This window comes from Primulina eburnea, chromosome 1 (assembly GCF_022965805.1).
Source record: "Primulina eburnea isolate SZY01 chromosome 1, ASM2296580v1, whole genome shotgun sequence".
Taxonomy (NCBI): domain Eukaryota; kingdom Viridiplantae; phylum Streptophyta; class Magnoliopsida; order Lamiales; family Gesneriaceae; genus Primulina; species Primulina eburnea.
The window spans coordinates 46,471,285-46,496,474 of record NC_133101.1 but is presented as its reverse complement, the minus strand read 5'-3'; the positions used below and the strand labels follow the sequence as shown (position 1 = coordinate 46,496,474).

The 25,190-nt window shown below is 35.6% G+C and overlaps 1 protein-coding gene across 2 annotated transcripts in view; it reads left to right on the top strand.

Annotated features, from left to right (window-relative positions):
- The first annotated feature begins 1,145 nt into the window (after positions 1–1,145).
- The window catches only part of LOC140830099 (structural maintenance of chromosomes protein 5), a 32,035-nt gene continuing 7,990 nt past the window's right edge, over positions 1,146–25,190 (top strand). The window contains exons 1-22 of one of the 2 annotated variants that reach the window (XM_073193383.1): positions 1,146–1,411; positions 1,909–2,086; positions 2,168–2,321; positions 2,814–2,837; positions 3,082–3,155; positions 3,884–4,033; positions 4,125–4,229; positions 4,306–4,451; positions 4,967–5,078; positions 5,174–5,329; positions 5,484–5,605; positions 5,893–6,037; positions 6,125–6,190; positions 6,792–6,920; positions 7,003–7,101; positions 7,242–7,407; positions 7,696–7,841; positions 12,377–12,440; positions 12,729–12,853; positions 12,969–13,046; positions 14,604–14,676; positions 23,945–24,048. In XM_073193383.1, the coding sequence (XP_073049484.1) occupies positions 1,371–1,411; positions 1,909–2,086; positions 2,168–2,321; positions 2,814–2,837; positions 3,082–3,155; positions 3,884–4,033; positions 4,125–4,229; positions 4,306–4,451; positions 4,967–5,078; positions 5,174–5,329; positions 5,484–5,605; positions 5,893–6,037; positions 6,125–6,190; positions 6,792–6,920; positions 7,003–7,101; positions 7,242–7,407; positions 7,696–7,841; positions 12,377–12,440; positions 12,729–12,853; positions 12,969–13,046; positions 14,604–14,676; positions 23,945–24,048 (2,457 nt within the window). In that variant the 5' untranslated portion in view covers positions 1,146–1,370. The remainder of the gene's footprint in view (positions 1,412–1,908; positions 2,087–2,167; positions 2,322–2,813; positions 2,838–3,081; positions 3,156–3,883; positions 4,034–4,124; positions 4,230–4,305; positions 4,452–4,966; positions 5,079–5,173; positions 5,330–5,483; positions 5,606–5,892; positions 6,038–6,124; positions 6,191–6,791; positions 6,921–7,002; positions 7,102–7,241; positions 7,408–7,695; positions 7,842–12,376; positions 12,441–12,728; positions 12,854–12,968; positions 13,047–14,603; positions 14,677–23,944; positions 24,049–25,190) is intronic. The other variant, XM_073193387.1, reaches the window with a different exon arrangement.

Below are 25,190 nucleotides of genomic sequence, written 5' to 3'. Positions count from 1 at the left end.
AGCAGTTGAAGTCTGTGAACATCCATAGAAATATCTTGTGTATTTAACTGTTTAACTATTGTTTTCAAACTGATTTAACTAGTTAGAACATCCGTCGGTTCAATTCTTACCATAACTGAACTAATGAATGTAAAAACTAATCTAGTCTTTTGGTTATTCAGTTACACATGATATACAAATATATCAGTGTTTCTTAACGAAGGATTATTTCGAGTGTTTTCCTCTTGGTTTTATACCAAACTCAATCTATAATCGGTGTATACATTATTAGAACCCGAGCTATTGTAGTTCTTGGAGAATATTTTGTTTGAAGCACCTCAAAGTGCTCTGCAATCGATCGAACCTGAGTATATTCTTGAAAATCATTATATAATGAATAATTTGATCAATGATATTACTTGATGATGAGCTAACAATTTTTTGAACTATTAGTCTCTGTTTCTCATGTTGAGCAATAAAATTAGGTGTTTTCCCCTTCCACCTCTTCCTCTATAAGCGAAATAATCACCTCTATTCCTTTGTTTCATACCTGAAATCATGATAAGTAGTCGCGAGTTAAAAAAATCAAGTAGATGAATATCTTCACATTCTTTGTAAATAATTTAAAAATCAAAAAGAGATAAATGAGCTTACCATCTTTCAAATATTTGTTTAGATACATCATATTTAAAATATTTCATAAACATAAATTTTGCAGATTTGCAATCAGTTTTTATAATAAAATTTTGATTATAAAATAATCTTGAAATTTTTAAATACATATAACAATAATTAAAATTTCTTTTGAGCATCTTTTACTATTTATTAAGTTTAAGCATATTAGAATAACTGTTTTTGGTGTCTTTGGTCTGTTTTTTGGTTTCTCTATTTTGCCCTATTTGATATCAAAATTACACTTTTGTTTTTTTTTTAATCAAAAAACATTTTTGTTTTTATTTTTTTTATTACAATTATTCAAATAGCACTTTAGTACCTCGATAATTTGTCAAATTTCATTTTAGTCCATAAATAATTATAAAAAAAAATTGTACACACACGCACCGCGTGTGCAGAGTAGCTAGTTTGTATAATATCTGATAAATCATTACATTCTAAGATCAGATTTTGGGTCTAACCAGTCCGAAAACTTTTCATCCAAACCTGATTTTTTTTGAGACAAAAATATGTTGCGTTGGCGGTGACACCACTTACATAAAATTTTCCCTGGGAACTCCGTACTGTATCGCTCTTGGCGCCAAAGTCTGACGGACTCCCTCGCCAGTTGCCACAACCTTCTTCCGTCTCCCGTGCACACGTGAAACCCTAGTTCTCACTCAGCATTCGGAAACTGATTTCTCTTCGAATCAGAATTTCATTGGATTCTCCATTCCATGGCTGCCGAGCCCAACGCCAAAAGACACAAGATTTCGAGGTTTGTCCCTAAATTTTTTGTTCGTTTTTTTTTTTCAAATTTTTTTCCCATTTTTTCTCGCTGTTTCACGTGTTGAAAGATGTCTCCTTTTCATGATTCTGAACCTTTCTGAGTAATTATGTTAATGGAATTAAAGATGCAGCTTTTGATGTAGAATGTTTTTCCTGGGAATGGATGAACTTGTTTCGGTTGGTTTTCTTCTTTTTCTGTACCCGAAATTTTTCCTTTGTTTATCAAGTGGAGGCAGATATTTAAATTAGGAATGAAGATGGTAGTCTGGAAGTTTTTACTGGATCATTTTCTCGTACAATATCGTGTTAATTATGCTAAGTTTCTTTAAATGAGAATGAATTTTCTCGTCGATGTTTGTATTTAAAGAAAGAATGCTAAATGTTTCTCTTTTATTTTTTTCGCAAAAAAGACTGAAAAATTCACACTTGATCTCAAGTATCTTATTTTAGGTTCTGTGACATTGTTTCATTCCCATTTGTTTGCAGAGGGGACGATGGTTACATGCCTGGAAATATAACCAAAATCGAGCTTTGTAACTTCATGACCTTCAATACGCTAACTTGCAAGCCTGGATCACGATTGAATCTGGTCATTGGACCAAATGGATCTGGCAAAAGTTCTCTTGTTTGTGCCATTGCACTTGGACTATGTGGTGAACCACAGGTTGAATGAGGCAGATTTTCTGCTTTTTGTTATTTTTTTTTATATAAGTACTTTTGAGAAACCATTTCTTATTCCGTGCAGCTTCTAGGTAGGGCTACCAGTGTTGGAGCTTTTGTGAAGCGTGGAGAGGAATCTGGATACATCAAGATTTCTTTGAGAGGAGAGAGCGAGGATGAACAAATCACCATCACGAGGAAAATAGACTCTAGTAACAAATCTGAATGGCTGTTCAATGGTAATGTTTAATTTTTTTTACTAGGAAATCTGCTTTATCAATTGCTCTGAATATGATGGCTCAGATGATATAGAAATCCAAGTTTTTATGCCTGAGGAACTTTATCCTCGCAAGCTAGTTTATTTAAACTAGGTAATGGCTTGACTTGTCTATAGTGTATCCAACAATTAAGGGTGATACAACCTTTTGCAAGGAAGCTCCATATATTTCCTTTAATGGGTTTGGGAGATAGTTTTGGGATGTGTGCCAATTTCATGGATTCAAGTAATTTGAGAAGCCAAATGAAATGTGTTATTTTAGTTGAATATGATATATTGATTTCTATGCTAAACATTCAAATATTAAATTCCCCGATATCAAGTTTGTGTATTCTTTAAGCGCATGAATATACTAATGAAGATGTATCTCGGGTTGTTTAAATTTAAGTGCCTTGACCATCTAATATGTTCTTCTGTCCGAGGAGCTGCAATCAGCTAAAGTGTGATTATGTAGAACCATGCAAGAATTTTGCTGAAGGTATTGTTACTTGTTGCCTTCGGTGGATCTCTTAATTTAATGAATGGAAATTCATATATGTTTTTTTTGGATTAATGTTATCTAGTGATGTCTCTTCATCTTGTTATGGATATATCAATATGTATACTTAAATTTGTTTGAAATTGTATTTGGGTTTTATTTTTAATACCTTTAAACTTTAGCTATCACCTATCAATTGTTTGATTGATATTCGAGTACAATATCTTTTTATCTATTTCTTTAGGCAAAGTTGTGACAAAAAAGGAGATCATGGAAGTAATCCAAAGATTCAATATCCAAGTCAACAATTTAACTCAAGTGAGTTCTTTGTAGTTCATCTTTGACCTTTGTATTGTTGAAAAATACTTTTTGGCTGTGGTTTTTTTTAATGAGTCAATAAATCCGTGCAGAACTTCAAAATATTGTCACCCCCCTTCTTATCCAACCTAATCTGTGATGAATTTGAGATTTGGATATGAAATTGGAAGTATTTAGGAAAAACAGCGAGGGGAATTGAGGCAGAAATTGAGCATGAATGAATCTAGGATGAAATAGGAGGTCTGTTACCCAATTTCAACCCATAATCATCACACATTTGACTAGTTTGTTAGTGTTCAAGGGGCAATTATGTTTGTTGCGAGATATGGGAACTGCCACAATTGTTTACTTGTAAAATGTAGGGATAAAAAGTATTTTCATCCTCGCTCCTATCCAAATTGCTAATAAATCAACAAATTTTATTTATAGATTCAGCAAAAAAACCTGATTTATTGTGGAGGTAATCTCTGATGTAAGAATTCTCTAATAATTACGTAAAATGAACATGTTTGTATAATCTACATTTGTACGTAAGCTAAATATGCCAAATACAAAGTGTACTTGCTTGCATAGCATGCTATTGCGCATAAGGATATGATAACATATAGCTAACTTATGATTTTATATATATATATATATATATATATATATATATATATATATATATATAGTTTTTAAAAGTTGGAATCTGAACAAATTGGCCCTATTTCTTTGGAAATGGATGTTAGTTTCTACCACAAGACAGGGTTTGTGAGTTTGCGAAGTTAACTCCTGTGCAACTCCTTGAGGAGACCGAGAAAGCTGTTGGTGATCCTCGATTACCCGTTCAGCATCACAGTCTGATTACGAAGAGCCATGAAATCAAAAGATTTGAACGTGTTAGTAATTGTTTCATTTACATTGCATGTTTTCATCATTATACCTATTTGGAGATGAGAATAATTTCTATGGAACTTGAATCAATCATAGGCCCTTGAAAGCAATAAAGGATCTCTTAACCAGCTAAAGGCTCTAAATGCTGAACTAGAAAAAGATGTTGAGCGAGTTCGTCAAAGAGAAGAACTCTTAGCTATGGTTAATATTCTGCATTTGCTTTCTGATAGTTAGTGGAAGGAAAGGATCATCTGATGGACCTATCATGTATTTTCAGTCTGAGTCCATGAAGAAAAAAGTACCATGGCTGAAGTATGATATGAAAAGGGCGGAGTACATGGAAGCCAAGAAACAGGAACATGAGGCAAAGCTAAAACTAGATGAAGCTGCGAAGGCTTTGAGCGAACTCAGAGAACCTATTGAGTAAGTCTTTAACTGGTCTTTTCCAAGTTAATACACTCTTTATTTCTGGTTGGATCATCTTCTCTTTGTAACAACCTTTAGAATCATAAACTTTGCTTGAGGTAATGACCTGGGCCAAAATCACAGGTCATCCCTCACTCGCTAAGTTTGAACCCTTCTCGTGACAGAAAGGCATATGCTTTAACTTTAAGTGCTTTATACCATAAAAATCGAATAGAAATCGCCCTCAATCTCAGTTTATTTTAACTAGGCTTCAATCCAATAATCAGTTGAACTTGAGTAGCTTGGTATATTTCTATAATCTGTTGTTTCTTTGCGTATCTAACCAATTTCAAGAATTCATCAATTACATTATGTTTGTCTGATAAACGAACAAAATTTGTGACATGAGCTTTTGGTGGTTTTCTCAATTAATCATTTAGTTAATGTCTCAGTTCTTGATTTAGTCCCAATCTGTTATCGACATATGTACTTCATCTTGTTTACCTTTAGCTGGTTTAAACTTCTTATTTCAGGAGAAAAAAGGGTGAGAAAATAAAACAGGAGGGTAAATGTAAGAAGATGAATGGTTTGTTAGAGGGAAACATGAGAAAGCGCATGCAACGTTTGGAGCATGATAATCATTTGGTATATGTTTGCCACTTTTCTCTCTTACCTGCATTAGTTTTGATTATGTTGATATAGAAGTTGTTTTTACTCCCCCGTTTCTCTTTCAATTTTAGGGCGTTCTAATTCGCGGTAAGTATAAAGAAGTGGAAGATTTGAGGCTCCAAGAAGTATCTCGTCAACAAAGAATCTCTAAAGCTAAGGAAGATCTTACAGTTGCAGAAGCAGAGCTAGCGAATCTTCCTCCTTATGAACCTCCAAAGTATCAACTGGTGCGTTCAACCATTTATATTACGTATGATTCAAAGTGTCAGACTCAGTTCAAATTCTCATATTATGAACTAATTAGTGAAATTGTTTGTGCAAAAATCTTTCTAGCAGCTATTCATTTTCTTTCTTGAACTTGTTTATGCCTGCTACATTCAGGAACAATTGGGTGCTCGGATTATGGAGCTGGAAGAAATTGCAAAGGAGATAAGAGTTGATAAAAGTGAAAAAGAGAAACACCTGAACTTTCATAGAGGAAATCTCAGGCAGTGTATGGAAAGGTCGACATCATCAATGCTTATTATTGTCACTGGTTGAGATAGACATTGGAGGAGAAATCTTTTTATTTCAATGAATGAATTATAATGGAAAATACAATCAGAATATATAGAAGTCCTATCTTATCAAACTAATAGGCTAATCTAGAAACAATCTAATGTACACTAACTCTAAATTCAAATCAATTATCTACATTATAGATAAGTGCTTATCTAGTCTTCAACACTGATTACTCGATTTGAACATGCAAATTCTTTTCTTGTTTTCTTACCCTTGTATGACTTCAAAGGTTGAGAGAACTGGATAATGTCAACACTAAGCGCCTGCAAGCATTGCACAGATCTGGCGCTGAAAGGATATTTCAGGCTTATAAATGGGTCCAAGAGCACCGTAACGAGTTCAAGAAAGAAGTCTACGGTCCTGTATTGCTTGAGGTGCATGAACTGAAAGCTGAGATGGATGTTCATAATCTAGATATTGCGTTTACTATATCTTTGATTGCATTAGGACTGCTATTTCAGGTTAATGTCTCCAATAGGTTTCATGCAGACTATTTGGAGGGTCATGTTGCCCATTATATATGGAAGGTATTTTCAGCTTTACCGCTGTTGGCATGATTCACTTTCTTTCATCTTTGTTTAATGCGATGCAATCAACTATCTTTTCTGGTATTTAATTCCAAAGTCAGTTAATTGATGGCATATAAATTTTTACTCATCAATCCAGTGAAACACACATACTAGAGTGGTACCATGATGGATATTCATGTCAGTTATAGCAATTCCTGTGTAGTGATTTCTACCATATTCAAGGTACAACGCTTTGTATTTAAGAGAGGTACCAAAGACGATCTTATGGTGGAATAGGAACAAGGGTAATGAACATGATACAAATATTATTACCTGGATAACATTTAGGATCATTAAACATATAGGTGGTGCCACTGCTGATACCAGTAATTTAGAACTCCTGCTGTCAAAATGAAGCATATCAACAAACTACAGTGGCTGTGTATAAAATTGATTATTTGCATTTTACATTTCGTCTGCACTGCGTCAGACCTTTTTAGCTCCGCTATTAATGAAGTGCAAAGTCTTACTTCAGTCTTGTCTTAATGCCATGTCTTTATACTTGTGGTCTTGTAGTTCATGTATCTATTGCATTCTCCTGATTGGTGCTGCATTTCAGGCATTTATCACTCAGGATTCTGAGGACCGTGATTTACTGTTTAGAAACTTGAGGTCCTTTGATGTCCCAATCATTAATCATGTAACAAATGAAGGTCGCTATAGGGAGCCCTTTGAATTGACTGATGAGGTATTGACATAATTACGTTGAAATTCAGCATTTTACTTTTGTTCATGCATGATTTGTTCTTTTGTTTCACTGTAATAAGCAGATGCATGCACTTGGCATATCTTCCCGGCTTGACCAAGTATTTGAGGCTCCATGTGCAGTTAAAGAAGTTTTGATCAGCCAGTTTGGGTTGGATAATTCAGTATGCTTTCTCATTTACCGGATTTTGTGTGTTCATATACACTTTGAGTAGCATCATAGACTGAAATTAGGATAGTCTATCTAGAAGATCTACGCTGAGATTTATATTTGTTTTCCACTGAAATTTTTGTGTTTTATCAGTATATTGGTTCCAAAGAAACTGATGAGAAAGCTGATCGGGTCCTTAGGTTGGGTATTATGGATGTGTGGACCCCGGAAAATCATTATCGCTGGTCCCAATCCCGTTATGGAAGTCATGTTTCTGCAAGTGTGGGTTCAGTGGATCGTTCTCAACTTCTTTTATGCAGTATGTTCTGGGATTTTGCAACCTAGTAATTCTCTTTTCGTAAAATTAATGTCTTTGGAGCATGATCAAACGTTCGTTTTGTAAAGATTATAACACCATGAGCACAATGTTCTAAGTTGAAAATGATTTAGTCTGCAGTGATATTAATTTGGAGAGTAGCCATTGTAATTAACATTATCCTAAGAAAGTTAAGTTCGATTAAAAGGAGTTGGTTTTCCAAAATATTTCTGAAAATATGAGCATGCCTATTAAGAATCAGCATTCTTTATGTTTCACTTTCCGTTTCAGATTTGGATGTTGGGGAAATTGAAACTTTCAGATCGAGGCAAATGCAGCATGAGGAGGCCATTTTTACTATTGAAGCAAATTTGAAAGATCTTCAGACTGCCCTAAGAGAAAAGGAAGATGAAGCAGCTGGATTTCAGCGAGAACGTGTAAGCCAAAATTGTGGAATCTGAATTAAGGCCTTAAACATGGTAGCACTGTTTTTACTTTTTAGGTTGAATTTCGCTGCTGAATAACATAATTTGCTTGATTTCCCTGGACAAAGAATATTAGGTACAATCTGAAATTTTGCATTTTTTCTTAAATTTTTTCGTTAGCCAAGCATAGGGTTGTGGGGATGTGTACTGAAGGGGGACTACTCAGAATATTGTGTTGACATATATATATCTCGATAGAGTGTACAAAATAAATAGACAGAGAACCTCTAATCCAATCCCTAAAAATATGAGTAGAATATCCTAACTTTCTATAATGTAATAGATTGCCTAAATCAAACCAAATCAAATCTCAGTGTACTGAACATAAAAGAGAGCGCATCGACATTCTCTCTCAATTTGGTGCAAAATATCTATCATACCCAACTTGTCAACTAGGTCTTCAAAACACTGTCTTGATTGACCTTAGGTTAGAATATATGCACCCTCTAAAGTATTGGGAACAGAAGGAGTGCAGATTAATCATCCTTCAATCTTCTCTTTATGAAATTTTTATAAATCTCAATATGCTTAGTTATCTCTCGTAGAACTGGATTATGGAAAGTACTGATGGCAACCTTGTTATCACATTATAGTCTAATTGGGAATTTGATCAATCTCTTTAAATCATTCACGACTCTTTTTATCCAGAGAGCCTCACTTACTCCTTGAGTCATAGATCTAAATTCAGCTTCTGCATCGCTTCTTGCAACAACATTCTGTTTCTTGCTTACCCACATCACTAGGTTACCCTCACATAATGGTGTTGTAGCCAGATGTTGATCTCCGATCATTGGTTAAGCTTGCCCGGTCAGCATCAGTTTATGCCTCACCTTTCTTTGTCTTAGTTCTTCTTTAAGAAGTCCTTTGCCTTGTGTTCCTTTTAGATACTGAAGAATTCGATGTACTACTTCCAGATTCTCTTTACATGGTGCATGCTTGAACTGACTTACCAAGTTCACAACGAAGGCAATATCTGGTCTAGTGTGACTTGTGAGATAGGTAGCTTAGTTTCCCAACCAATCTTTGATATCTCCCCTTGTCTACTTCCACGCCATTCTCCATTCAGGTAACCTAGCTCCCCTTTTCCATCTATCACTTGTCGAATGGATTGACCCCACTCAAGTAATTCTTCCCATTAAGTTTATAAATCGTTATTAGGAGAGAGAGATTTGAGGGCTGGGACGCTGTCACACCAGGATGGGCAGAACCTCCGCTGTTGTTGGAGCCGCCGTTGCCACTGCCAATGTTGGAACTTCCATCGCCACTGCTATTGAGACCGGCGACAACCATGGCCACTTGAAATTCACGACTGAGTAGCAGTCTGTGACACCATGTAGACAGAGTTGAATTGGAGGACGGAAGTGTGGTCACTGATGCTAAACAAATCGAACATGAAATCTTGAAGTTCTATGGGTACTTGTTTAGGAAATCGGAAAGTGTTGGAGGGAGTTTAGATGATGAAGGGTGGGGTCTTAATGGGTTGGATTGGTGTTCTATACATAATGTTGATGCAGAGGAGTTGGAAAAACCATTCGCCAATGAAGAGATTAAACAGGCGGTTTTTGACAGTGACGGTACAAAAGCACCAGGGCCGGATGGATTCACAGTGGCTTTCTTTCAAGGTAATTGGGATACGGTGAAAGTGGATTTGGTCAAAGTGTTTGCTGATTTTTTCGAAGATTGTTAATGGAATTACAAATGAGACTTACATATGTCTAATCCCAAAGAAAAACGATGCGAGAAAGATCAAAGACTTTAGGCCAATCAGTTTGACTACGAGTTTGTATAAGATATTGGCTAAGGTGTTGACAAATAGGCTGAAAAAAGTATTGGGTAACACCATTGCGGAGAATCAATGTGCATTTATTAAAAGAAGACAAATTTTGGATTGCTGCCTCATAGCGAATGAGATTGTGGAGGAATATCGTCGCAAGAAGAAGAAAGGTTTGGTGCTCAAAATCGATTTGGAAAAGGCTTATGATAACATGGATCGGTGCTTTTTAGACTTCGTGCTTCGTAGGAAAGGCTTTGGGGAGAGATGGAAAAGATGGATAAGGGGATGTGTCTCCAATGTATCGTTTTCGATCCTTATTAATGGGAAACCGTGTGGGAAAATATAAGGGGAGAGAGGCTTAAGACAAGGAGATCCTTTATCACCGTTTCTATTCAATTTAGTTATCGATGGAGTGGGAAGGATGGTTGACAAGGCAAGGCAAGATAATGAAGTCAAGGGGCTGGAAGTGGGGAAAGATAAACTTGAAATCTCGCATTTACAATTTGCGGATGACACTCTGTTCTTCGCAAAATCTAAAAGAGATGTGTTGGCATTAATGGACATAATCAAACTGTTTGGCACAATTTCGGGGTTGAATATTAATATGGGAAAAAGTGTGGTGTTGGGATTGAATTGCTCGGATGAAGAAGTCCATGAGTAGGCGATATCTTTTGGATGCACGAAGGCCAGTTGGCCTATTAAGTACCTCGGGGTGCCATTGGGAGGTAATCCCACGAAAATGGTATTTTGGGAATCGGTTCTCTCAAAAATGTCCAAGAAATTGGCGAGTTGGAAAAAATCTTTCTTATCGAGGGGAGGAAGGCTCATCTTGATTAAAGCCGTGCTTTGTGCTATGCCATCTTATTTCATGTCACTTTTCAAAGTTCCAATTAAAGTGGCTACATTGATGGAGAAGATGATGAGGGACTTTTTGTGGGATGGTGATGACGGGGCTAGCCACTGTCACGTGGTCGGATGGAAGCAAGTGTGTAAACCAAAGGACAAAGGGGGTTTAGGATTGGGGGATATATGTCTCAGAAATAAGGCTCTTCTTGGGAAATGGTGGTGGAGAGGGTCGATGGAAAGAGGGTCGATGTGGAGGAAAATTATCAAGAGCATCTAAGGGATTCAAGAAAACGGTGGGATTTGGGGTTGGCGGAGAATGTGACGTTTAGAAGTCCTTGAAAGTTCATCTCTCGGTCTTACCAGGCTTTCCATCAACTTACTAAGGTGGTTCCTATGCTAGTTAATCTCATTCGTTTTGGGAGAATATTTGGGAGGGAAGGATCTCGTTTAGACTTAGATTTCCTTCATTGTTTCGTATCTCATTATCTGCTAATAAACCAATTAATCATTTCGTAGTAGTTGTCAACAGTGGGGATAGTTCTTCTATCATTTGGGATGTGAGGTTTAGAAGAAATCTTACTGAGGGTGAGTTTGGGGATTACACTAATTCAATGGGTGTCTTACAGAGTGTCAGATTGCATATCGGAATGTCAGATTGCATATGGGAAGTGAGGATTATAGAGTCTGGTTGGGTTGTCCGTCAGGGTTGTTTTCTGTTAGCTCCTTCTATAACTCTTTCTTCCCTGACTCAATTTTCCATTCATTCGATTATTCATTTAATATCTGAAAAGTACAAGTCCCACAAAAGATTAAGATTTTCTCGTGGATCGTGGCCTTGGGGAAGCTTCCTACGTGCGATACTGTCCAAAGAAGATGGAAAACTTGTGTTCTGAGCCCGCATTGGTGTTGCTTATGTCGAATAGATGGAGAAAACCAGGACCATTTGCTTTTGCATTGCTCATTTTCTACAAGCATTTGGTCGCGAGTTCTACAAGAACTGGGATTTCAATGCGTCGCTCCGAGGCAAGCAAGAGATCTCTTCTACTTCAAATCCGTTTGTCACGTTCATAAAAAATTCGGCAACTTCTGGTATTTGATAATTCACTACGTATTTTGGTTACTATAGTTGGAAAGGAACAAAAGATATTTGAAGATGTGGAGGACTCATTGGATCAAGTATGGGAAAAAATGAAATTCAGAATTGCATCCTGGACAACAAATTTGAAAGAGTATAGTCATTTGGGAATTTCGGATTTGATAAGAGACTGGAATTTAATTTTCTTGTGATAATTGCGATATGATGTCGTAGAGTTTGTGATTATTGAGTTTTACTAGGGTTGGAAGAGGGTTTGTATTAAGTTAAACTTCTTGTATTGTGGTTGCGGATTACTTATCCACACAACTTGTGTAACCTCATATTTTAATAATAATCTAGTTTTCTATCAAAAAAAAAAAAAATGAGAGAATATCCTCTTACTATAATGTAGTAAGAGTTCCTTTGGTTAGAGAGGCCCATGGACTGAAAGCACTTTTTTGTGTTTTTCTTGAAACTTTATTGTTTGGTTACAAAAATTCTTTTAAAAAAAACACTTGTTTAGAAATTAGGACTTGTCATAGATATCTGTAAAAAAATAGGACTTCTATCTGTATTCACAACGTCTTCTTTTACCCTTGCTTCTGGATTAAGACAACGTCTAATATCACCAGTGTGATATCACCAATGTGATATTATATTGGTTTCTTTTTAGTGATTACTTTTATCTTAATACTGTACATTGTTACTCAAGTAGGATATTATTACCAAGTATGGCCTGAAATTCAAAATATATATTCATGTGTATGTAACTGCTTGAGGTCGATCTTTCAGGAGGAGATTGTGAACATGATGCAAAGCAAGAAGAAAAAACGAAGGGAAATAGAACTCCTTGTCAGTAAGTTATAAAATCGACCTTGCATTTGGGTGAAGGAATTTGATTGAGAGAATGAATTTCAAGTTCTACCAATTTAGGTGCATTTAAAATTCATGATTCTTACAAATGCAAGAGTTAAATTATGGTGGAATGAATTTGAAGTTCTCCTTAATCAAAATAATCTAATTAAGTAAAATGGTTTTGAACTCGTTCCAGATGCATTCTGAGTTTCTGGATAAACATATTTCTGTGCAGAAAGCTAATATGAAGTTTTACGTTCGTCGCATTAAGATCAATTTCTATTTTTAGATCAAAGAAGAACAAAGTTGCAGACCATAGAAAAGGAAGATCACCCAGATACCGCTGTTGAGAAACTGATATCTCAGGTTAAAGAATTGAAAATTCAGCGGTTTCAGTGTACTATAGAGATAAAGGTAAGTTATCATTATTTTAAATTCCTTTTGTTCCATAAAAAGATTGAACAACAATATCGGTGTTGGTTTTAACTCCCATCGTCCCGTCCCTGGTCCACACGACTTGGCTCGGCAGGAATTACTTATTGAGGCTGTAGCTTACAGAAGAAGTTTTGCTGAAAATTACTTGGATTCCATTGAACTTGAAGCAATGGTACTCTCTACTTATTCTTGTCATTGAGATTATACATGCCTAATTATGTTATATTTTTCTCTGGAAATGGGTCAATAATTATTAAAAGTAATGCAAGCATAAGTTATAAATGTGGTTATTTATTAGAAATGGTCAATTTCCGTATGTTTTATCAGCTAATAAAAATTGATGTCACTAAGTTTATAAAAGCTAACAATCAGGAAGAAGACGAGATGCACTGCTGAACATACTTTATTTTAGTCAATACTTAGAATCTTGAAAATGACAATCTGATGTCTCCAAGATATGTAGAAGATTTCTGCATCTTAAAAGATAATATAACAATCTAATCTCTATTTTAAACGAAGAAGAATAAACTAAGAATTACTAATAACTATCATAACAGACTTAGCAACAGTTTAGTTTACATTTTTGGATCAAGCTGTTTATTTGGTTATGCTTTTTTACTTTTTTTCCAGTTCAACTGAAAACAATAGCAGTCTTAACGCGTACTACCAAAAACTTTCTTAGTTGTGAAATTTGAGTGTTCGAGGACTTTTCTGCTTGTGTAGGATTTCTTTTACCATTGATATCCTCTAGAAAAATAAATTCGTAAAGAAGTCTTAAAAGAAAACACATGAGTATGCATATCCAGCCAGCACTTGCCACCACCTTTATCAAGTAAATGACCTGATGACTACTAGGAGTTGTTATGAGGAATGCTCCATCATAGTTATTTGGGTAACCTTACTGGAATGTAATTTGAGCAGTCTCAATGATGTGATTTACTCAGATTTGTTCAGTACTATATGCAAACCCCAATTTCATGGCTCAAATATAATTCTGAATACTGAAATGTAAGTTTATATGTATAAAATATAAAATGTAAACCCAGAGTATTAACTCTATAAAAGAGCTCTTGCTCTTCCCTAGCAATGCTAATTACAAAACTCTCAAGGAAGTAACCGAATGAATCCCGCAGTCCTCCCCCTACTTCACGTTTTATTCCCCTCTCCCCCATGTCTAGATTCTTCCAAGACCTTGGGAACTCTTGGGGGGCCTAAGTCCTTTATATTAGGGCCCATATTAGACCCATTAAGTATCGAGGCACGTAACATAGAACAAATACATGAACAAAGTGATCAGTTAACTTTTATTTCTAATTCTGTTGTGCTAATATTTTTTTTATAAAAATTGTGTTTATTTAAAAACTTTTTTTTAAAGCCAAACCAGCTGATTTTCATATGTTAGTAGTGATTACCGTTGGAGCTACTGTTTCTGCTTTCATTTGTTCCTTAGATAAATATTCCAGTGTGAAACTAATTTCATTTGGGCTATTACCAATTTCATTCATGAATTGATGGTGTGTGCCTTTGTTTCAGTATGTTTTTACGAAGAAAATAATTCTACCATCTTTATTTTGTCGGTTCTTGTGTGATGACAGTGGATTTCAGCCAACTAAATCAAAGTTTGCATGCATGATCACCATTTGAGAATCTCTCTAAATCTTCATGTGTTTTATTATGTAACTCTCTCAATGTAGTTCTGTTTGGATATTTTTTTTATCACTTTTTTCAGGTTAAGGAGATGGAATTCAATGCAAAGCAACAGGAAAAGTTTGCCTTACAAGCTTCTTTATATTTTGATCGCTGTAAGTTTCTGAGTTTGATTATTAACAAATTCCAATCCTAAATGTGTGATTCCATCATCATCATATATATCTAATGATTCTTATTTTGACATCTTGTTATTGAGTTGAGAAAATTTCTCTTTGAGGTGGTTGATTTAAAATAAAAATGTCCTATTAGGCTTTACTAATCAAATAACTTATGTTCGTAGTAATCTCCTTATATCAAAAGTGTGCTTAATTTAAAATAAAAAAATAAAAAAAGAGGAAAAAGCAGAAAGTGCTTAAACCATAATTTTGTGACTTACTGTCAATGTAGGTCCCAAAGCTGCAGAAATTCCTTATTAGAATATAGATAGAGTGTCAATGCTTTTACCTGTTGTCTCTTTTTCCTATTCATTCTATGAATCACATTTTTTGCTCTCCACGCTCTTCAATGACATAACTGTACCATTGTTAACTACATTTTTTGCATACCTGAAACTTTTGAGTGACTTTTACTGCAACGCCTCAGATTCGACGACTGTCCTCACTGTATCAAGACGGGTCTTTCCAGCGTGCTTATGTCTTCACTCACACGCATCCTGGGAAACTTCCCAGGAGGTCACCCATCCCAAAATTGCCCCAAGTCAAGCACGCTTAACTTTAGAGTTCTTATGTGATGAGCTACCGAAAAGATGCACCTTCGTGATATGAGTAGTACCAATCAAATCTTTTAAGCCCTCTTCAACTGTACAGTCCATTACATTGAACAATCTCGGAATTCCTCTCATTCCCGTGTGGGTCGGTTCATTCATGTTCCTTCCACTTAGAAGCCTGCCAGGAGCTGCTCATTGTCCGTGCAACTGATGGCACCGGCGATCACCCCCCGCCCTCTTCGGCCCCGAGCCTCACATTTACTCCCATTTTGGTTGTTACTCTCTGCAACCTACCATAATTTCAGTATTTTGCGCGCTCTCACAATTTTGTCATCCACTTGTTGGCATCCCTTCTCGTAGTTCATCGGTCATCTTCTACTAATTACTGTTGTTAGGATCGAAGATTGATTTAGAGGGGTAAATAAATAGTCTCAACAAATTCTGGAAATATTTCGACGGGGTTAACAACACTGAAATGTAATTCTCGCCGGTACGATATCAATAAACCTGCAATTGAAAAAGACTCACTGATAGGATTGAACACATAAAATGGCTTATGATAACAACAGTTAGGCTGATTTCTCTTTTTGAATATGCTTAAGAAATATAATCATTTGAGTACTGGTATGATTTTTACCATTAAAAAATATAACTCTAGTGAATCGAGAAAAATCATCAACACTTACGATTGTATATCTCCTGATTCTCATTCCCTAAACTGATTACAGGTATCGTTATAAATAAATCCATGTGCAGTAGTTCAAGGCATCTGTTTGTCAGTTTGCTACCTTTGTTTTTAAAGCGAGATCAGATTTGTTTAACTAATTAACATGCAGACCATACATGATTTTTGTCAAATTTTATACCAGACAATCCATCAGCAAGGTTCAATTTATGCAAGTTATTTATTGATATGATGTTGAAATGATTCAATCTCTTATTCTATAACCACTGTTTAACATTATTAATAACAAGAAAACAAATTGGTGAGGCTAAATAATCACTGTTCCAATCAATTTTATAAGTATTATCGTTTCTAACAACAGTTAACGAAGTTCAATTATCAACATCCTTAATTAAGCAGAATGTTTATCACAGTATTTCCGTGAGGAATTTTACCCTTACCCACAGTCTTACCCTTCACATTATCACCAAAAGTGATTTTGGGTCGTTCACATTTGATTAGATCAGTCAACAATTGGGCTTGGCCAGTCACGTGCCTCGAACATCCACTGTCCATTACTGGACTGAATTTTTCAGCCCTTTTTGTTTATTAATTTGCAATCAAAAAATTAAATCAACCGGTACACAATCTTATTTGGGTCCAAACGAGATTAGCCTCTTGTGAACTCACGCTTGGATCAGCCTGACTGGCCGATCACTTAGTTTGTTAAAAAATATTGTGCAAAAATATTTGTGTGTGATGCTATGTGTGCTTGAAACAAAATGTTGTCTCATCTTTCTGTCATCATTGGTCTGCCTGTATATTTTCTGAATAGGCTTGCAGTTGTAGTATCGGTAAGGTTTTCCTTTTATTAAGTTATGCCTTGCCGAGCACTGAATCTGTTACCAAACCAGTTAGGCTTAGAATTAGGACTTTCAGGTTCGTAACTAATACCAAACTTTCTGCCCTTGTTCATCTGTTTAAGAGGTTTTTCAATTTAACAAATTGGCTCCATATGTTCATATATCTTACTGGACTTAACAAAGTGAATGTATTTTTTTTACATGTTCAGTTTCGCTTGAGTACTTGGACTCAGGGTGCATTCATTGCTACTAAAACCAAGACCAATCATGTCTCTTGATGATTTTTGTATCTCTTGCATCTCCTCTAGACTGACTGATGACTTTCCCAGATTTTGATCAGTTCAGTCGATTTCGTATTCTCATAAATTAACTGCTGATGCTCAACATGTACTCGCTCATTCTTAGTCTTGAGCTTTGCAGTCTTTGCCTTAAGACCAAACTGTTCTCCTGACTGTTCCCCGTTAGGCTCTTCATCACTGTTAGTTGGGCTTGTTTGCTTTGTTTTGACTTCCTTGAATGATTGAGAAAGTCTCTTGTACTTATATACCATATAATGAAGTGCAGTGATTGAGATCATCTCGTTTTAAATCAGCTGAGCTAAAATCAAATACCTCTTTACAAGTGAATTCCAACTCGACATCCACCATGAGGCACTGCAACTCATCTTCATCAATTCCACTGGTGGAATGTTCCGACTCGGATGAATCAGAATCGGAATCTGCCCTCTTGATCTTACTGTCCTCGGCCAACAGTACTTCTTTTCCTGAATGACCACTTGTCATCCTTGACCTCTTCTTCTTTTCATGAAATCGACCTTCTTTGTCAATTGTATTTCTTTCATCCTTCTTCGGTTTGAAATAGTCGGCTATGGTGGACTCCTTGTAGTGATTGCGTCTGCTTGGGCTTTGGAAATTGCCCTAATTTTTCCTTAAGAACTTGCCAAATTTCTTTACAAACAATGAAATTGCTTCAATGTTCGGCTGTCTTTTCTTCCGAGACCGACCGATCAATTGATGTAGTAGCCAGAGCCTTCGTTAGTTTGGCTGTTGATTCACCGTCAGTTCTTGCCTCAAGTTCAAATTCATATGCTTTAATGTCTGCAAACAAAGCTTGTTAAGTTTTTCTATACACGCATGACCATTGTTTTGACATCCCATTCTCTTGGGAGTGTCTTCATCACCTTTAAGGCTATCTCACAATTGGCATACTCTAGGCCAAGAGCAGCCAACTCGATTATAATGTTGCTAACTCGTTCATTGAAGTATGGCATCGACTCTCCTACCTTCATCTTGATGCCATCAAACTCTGTTCAGCAAGACAATTTGTTTTCCTTTGTTTGGTCATTGCCCTTGCACAACTAGATCAGTTTCTTCTAGACGTCTTTAGCAGTAGTATTTAACTTGGTTTTGTTGAAGGTATTTCTTTCTAATGTCTTGTATAGAATGTCCTTAGCCACATTGTCAAAGTTGGCTTTCTCTTGTTTTCACAACTCCACTCCATTCGTGGTTTTTTAATAATTTGAGGTGCACCATCTTAAATTGCAACATTTGTATCGGCCTTCATAATTTTCATTGGTCCATCTATGATGATATACCACACATCATCATCTTCTGCCGGTAAATTAGCCTGCATCTGGATTTTCCAATTGTCAAAATCCTCTTTGGAGAACATGAAAATCTTACTGAATGAGGCCATTTTGAATTTAGCGTTCAGAGACAAGAATTAACCGGCTTGTATACAACTTTTTAGGAACAAAGATTGATTTAGAGAGGAGTGAATAAATAATCTCAACAAATGCTGGAAATATTTCGATTTGGTTAACACTGAAATGTAATTCTCATCTGTAATGTATCAATAAACATGCAGTTGATTATGCGCAGAAAAAGACTCATTGATTAGGATGAAACACATAAAATGGCTTATGGTGAGAATAGTTAGGCTAGCAAATATTGAAAAAAGAAGGCTAACTGAAATGTAAAAAACACAAATTTGTTTCTGGAAGTTCGAAAACTTGAATTACTCCTACGTTACCTTCTTCCTTGCTTAGGGATTTCACTAAAACTTTGACAATTACAAGACTTTGCAACTGCCCACTTCAGAAAGACTTACTACAATGCCTAACTGAAACTCTTAGTATTTCATAAACTTAAACAATTTTAGCATTAAGATTTCTTACTCTCAATTAAAATGATTTCTCAAAATAATTTTATGCACGGATTGATCCTTAATGATCATATTGCAAAGTATCAGCATGTGCTCGCTATGATCAGTTTGGCTCTAAAAAATTTCTTTGAACTCGAAGAACTTTTCTTAGACAAATATAAATGTTGAAGCCATGAGAGTTCTTAAGCATCGCTTGCAACGGTCGTCTTTTTGAATCTGGAAATCCGTTACAAATACAGACGTCGTTGTGCCATATCATCGTCCTTTATGACAAATAATACAATTCGGGTAGTGCGTATGGACTCTGATATTCAACGGAATAAAAAAGCTAATACGTGAGATCTTATCCAATCATCCGCTAGGCTTTGCTCTTCAGGAATGATCAACATATTTTCAAGGAATGCCGTTGTTGAGACTAATTGATCCACCAAGTCATACTGTTCTATTAGTTGTCCTTTGATCAGCTCGGCTTCCGTCAGCGACCATTTTATCAACTCGACTTTTATCAATGACCTTTAGCCATCGAATAACTCGATAAAAATTACATAGAAATAATCAATTTCCTTCTTGAATTCAGTTCGGCTAGGCTCTATAGTTATCCATTTGGTCAACAGCCTTGTTAAATCACCAAATCATAAGCTTTCCGACAACTGTCGTTGAAAGAGAATAATTCACCAATCCCAGAAGTCATTAAACACATTTGAATTCTAATATTGCATGGGCATGATCAAGTTTTTGAAGGACAACTATCCATTGGAGCTGTAGTGGAGGTGTACTGGCATAAAGGGTTGAGGAAGATGATGGTTGTTATTTATGTTTAAGTATGTCTATTCTAATCAATAAAAGCCTAGGTTTTGGCTAGGGATGATTCGAAAGGGAAGATGGAATTAATTGGCCAAGAGTTTCGGCTTAAAAGGCATTTGCTATTTATTGGGGTCGGTTTTTTTTTTTTTTTTTTTGGCCTTGAGAGATAAAAATGGAGGTTTTCATCAGTTCTATGTAAGGGTTATTATTGTATACGAAAGTCATGAGAAATCGGTTGCATTATTCGGACATTTTGTTTATGTTGATAGATTTTTTTTATATCGCTGAGGTTGAAGGGAGTTCCTAGCTTCAAGGATCAAGGCCACCAAATTATTCACAGTTAAACCAAAGAAAGCGTGAAACAATGGAAGAAATATGATAAGCACTTCTCTCTAACCAATAGTCCCATGCTTAGTCAGTTAGTTGTTGGATATAAGATATTCGTTTCTTTGCCAGTTTTCCTGCAACAGTCCAGAAAAATATTTGAATTTTATTTTTGTTGGTTATTCCAGATATTAATCAATATGATAACAAAGTGGACTCCTTAATATTTGGAATACGCTAATAAATTAAACCTAACGACAATGATGATTTGTACTCAAACGGGACAATCAATATTTGTCTCCACCATTATGATTGAGTATAGAGACTTAAAAAAAAAGCAATGACAAATTGATTCATGAATAAAATCAAATTCGGCCTACCGATCTTGCCTCTGAACAATGTTTTCTGTCATGTATTTTGATGTACCATGAGTTTTATAATGGCCCGGAAATTTGTTTTTGAAAATTTGCGAAAAAATTTAAAATTTTCTTTTTAAATAATTAAAATGCTTCATTAAATAATTAAAATGTCTCATTCATAGTTCAACTGATAGATAAAGTTTATTGTTCAAAATAGCAGCGGAAGTAAGTATTTGTTTGCAAAATAACAATTTTAAAATAATCCAACAAAGGTAAAAATGTTTGAGCATAAAATGGCAAATGCTAAAAATGAGGTCCTCGGGTTCCATTACTGCCGACCCAAGCTAGCTCACTCGTCCCCGTCCTCGGTCCCGACCTCATCAGTACCTACAACAATCAAATCTAGTGAGTCTAAAGACTCAGCATGCATATATCGTAAATAACAAGTAATAATAATAAAATCGCATGTAAAGTGGAAATATCACGAGTCTGGCATAACGTGAAAATATCTTGTCATGAGTAATTATAATACGTGCATAACTGAACTGAAAGTCGTAAGTGAAATATTTGCTCCGAAGAGCCCAGTCATAAAATAGCATGTAATGATTTTTCTGTTGAGATTATGTTTTACGCAAGTGGCCCCATGAACTGCACTGAACTAAACCGGTAAGTGACCATCGGGTGAAGTAATGAGCGTCTGATCAGACTAATGCCACGGTATACTGGGTGGAACTGAACTGAACCGGTAAGTGACCATCGGGTGAAGTAATAATCCCATGACAGCGAAGTGGCCACAAACAATATCACATAAATCTCAAAAATGAATTTTATATTTTTATGCACGTAATATAATTAAATAACGTAATTAAATATCCTGTAATAATTTTACCACATGGGTTGGATCGTTCCCAGGCTCGCTGCGACCTAACTTATCATGAAAAATATGCAAATAATCTAACTTGACCCAACTTTGTAATTGACTCCAAAAACTAGACAATTACTCCCAGCGACTTAGTATTTAATCATGACTCCGTGCCAACCTGAACCAACACCGAACCATCATTTAGTCATGATTAAAATACTCTTAAAATGATGAAATAATGCTCCTAAAATTACAGTACTCGAAAGTTAGTGAATGAAGGCCAAAAACATGAAACGCTCTTTCGAGAGTCACTTTGGCACATTGCACCGTAAATTCTCGTACGACTTCTAAACTGATCCGAATCACGAACGGCCAAAAACATGACCTTCCTAACTCGATGAGGTACTGTCCAGTCCAAGACCATAGACTAAAAGCCAACCAAGAACTCGAAACTCACCTCTGAACCGCAGTACACTTGCTGTCAAAAATTACAGCAGCAGTGTTAGCGTTTCCTTGCGTCGTTTGCGAGGCTAATGGCCATTGGGGCTTGAACCACCGACCAGAACCTTTTACCAACATCCTAAGGAATGGTTTGAACCATGGCTAAGGGCCCTAAGCCAGCCACAATCCAAACCACACCATTAATCAACCGAACTCTCACCCGAGAGGCAACCTGGGCGCAAGGGGGGGAGTGCTTCTTTTGCTGTCATGGATCTTTCCAGTGGCCATTTGGTTGACCATGGCACGTTCTAGACATCAAGGGGTATGGTATGAACCGTGGCTAAGGGCTAAAGAGCCAACCAAGATCCACACCAACACCCAAAACTGAGAGAGCACATGCAGAATTTAAAAGGGGTCGAAGGGAGGGGCTGTTCTTGTTTCTTTTATTTAAAAACCGATTCCACCATGGACTAAGCCTCGAAAGGGCGACTTGGTCACGTCTTAGACTTTACAAGGAGATGTTCTAACCATGGCTATAGCCTCTAGGGCAGCCAAGATCAGAAATATCAACCTATAACAGCAACAAAGGAAGTCGAATGCAAAAAGGGGCATGTTAGGGGAGTTGCTGTCATTCCCGATTTCCAGCATGCATGGGGCTTGAACGAATGGACCAATATAATCCTAACATGTCCTAGTACATGTCTAGGTGCAGCCTTGGGAGCCTGGACACGAGCCAACTACCTGAAACACCAAAAATCACATAACCCGTGAAAGCACACATGAACCCGAAAAATTCTGCACCAAGTTTTCGAATTGTATCTCATGTATTTCAGTTTTTCTTGCAATAAAATCACGTACATGCTATGTTTAAAAATACCTATATGGCTTGATTGAGGAGTAAATAGAAACATATACATGCCTTGGTTTGTTTTGAACGAAAAACAAACGATTACGATGACGCGGCGCGGAGGAGACGGAGTGCTTCACTTTTCTTTTCTTCTACTCGATTTTTCTCTCTAATTCCTCACTGAATTCTCACGGTTTTTCTCTCAATAATACTCTGAAAGTTTCGAAATAATGGAGAGGGAGAAGGCTAGGAAGAATACAAGGGAAATTGCAAGATAAATGGAGAGAATAACCTTTCTATCCTAGTGAGTTGGTGAGATAAGGAAAATAGAATAATATCAAAAGATTTTTGAGGGATAATTAGAGTGCAAGGGACCGAAATTAAGTCTAGGTTCAAGGTGGGAAAATTGCTTAATTTATAATTTGTTAGTGATTTAAAAAGGTGGGGAAGATAACTACCTAGAAAAGTTAAGGAAAGATAATTAAAGAATAAATTGTCCAACTAATTAAAAATCTTTTAACAATAAGGGATGACCGATTTTATTCAATTAAATGGGGTGGTAAATTGCTTAATTAATAATTATTGAAGATTTAGTGTGATGGAATTATCTCCCAAGAAAATGGATAAGGAAGGGATCAAGGAAATGAGTTGTTAAACTTTTTAAATCTTCCAAAGGTAGTGGCCGATTTTTATTAATTAAAAAGGAGGGAAATATTGCTAGATAACATGGTAGAATATTGCTTAAATATTAATTAGATGAGGCTTTAAAATTTAAGGGATTATCTACCATGAAATGGATATGGAAAAGAATCAAAGTTGAGTTGTAAATCAAAAATTAAATCCTTTGGAAAATGGGGTGGCCGAAAATTTGGATAAAGGGGAGGGAAAATACTTCTTAAATATTGTATTTTAAATCTTTAGTGTTTTATCTAACCATTAAATATTTTAGTGAATTAAGAAATGAATTATTGAGCTTTATTTATTATTTATCTTAAATTATTTAAATAATTCCTTAAACATTCTTTTACATTGAATCAATTTATTATTTATCTTAAATAAATTCTAGGAATGTTTTCTTAATATTAAATTTTATCTCCAAACCCCAACTCCAGTCTGGCCCACTTAATTAAATGAAAAGATAGCAACTAAACTACTGCATAAAATAATTAAATTCAAAGAAAAGTAATTAAATACTCATGCAATAAAAATCATTTTAATTTAAATACTAGAAATTATGCATGGCTTATACGTAGTCTAATTTATGGGTTCTACAAGTTTAGTGTTCGAATATTCCATTGCTTTTCAGTTTTTGCTTTCTGTGGATTAGGTAAGGATGTAAAAGAAGATTGCCAAAAACAACTGTTAGTATCCAAGAAGTATGCTGAATCAGTTGCCATGATTACTCCCGAGCTTGAGCATGCTTTTCTGGAGGTTTGTACTAGAATATGTGTTCCTTACATGCTTGATAATTATTATTGTAGAAGCTGAGGAGGAATGTTGTGATTTTTTGCCTCTTCATTTTCTAATTTCAAGCTCAAGAATTTTTGGTGAGATTTGACTTAAAAAATTTTGAGATGGACATTGGATATTGTTCTTGAGGATTGATGTGACTGATAAAAATCATTAGTTACGACAAGATGGGTTGTGATTTATGAAAAAAACCAAAAATAATGACAATAGGTTGAAGACAAATGTGTTTTTTCTATGATATATGGATATCACTATAAATAGTCGTAAATTGTGATGAATACTTCTTGGGCATGCAGCCAGGGTGAATGTTGGTTATGCCTCAAAGTATCAACTGTTAAAATTAGAAAATAAAAATGAGACTACAGTATCCATTATTGGTAATGACTTGACCTTGTTGAAAAAACGAAAAATTTTCTTAAATTATTTATACATTGAGGGATTCTTTATTACAAAATAATTACAAGTTATAAATGAAAGAAAGGGCAATATTTGGGGCTATTGAACATATATTTTTGGGAATGTTCTTGAGATGAAAAATTATATGCATATTACTAATCAGCCAAGTCAACCTGAAGTAGTGCTATATTCTTGAAATTTGAAGATCTCAAAATGAACAAGGAATCTAATGTCTAGAATGCCCATACTTGTGTCAAATACTAAGTTTTGTTGATGAAATGATTTGATACTGTACCTGATTGAAAGTCCTGATGATCTGAACTTTTTGTTTGCTTGAATATTTGAATTAACCATTGAACTGTTGAAGAAATTTTCGAATGTCATCTTCAGAGTAAGTTTTAAAAGCATGGAAGTTTCTATTAAAATTCTTCAGGTTAGACTTCTTAAGTGTGCAAATGGTCTGGTAACTTGTTAGAAGCCACCAGTTCAGCATGTCATAACTGTTTTTTGCAAGGGTATGAATTAGCAAATAAATCCTGTATATTGCATCATTCCAGAAATTAAATCTCAAATCAAATGCCACACAGGCCATAGTGCATTTGGATACTGCTGTCTATGCTTCTTTCTTGTGAGCAATGTGAGATATTATTGGAATCTATGAAATTTTCTCACTTTTGATCGGAATATCCAAGATTTAAATATCTAAG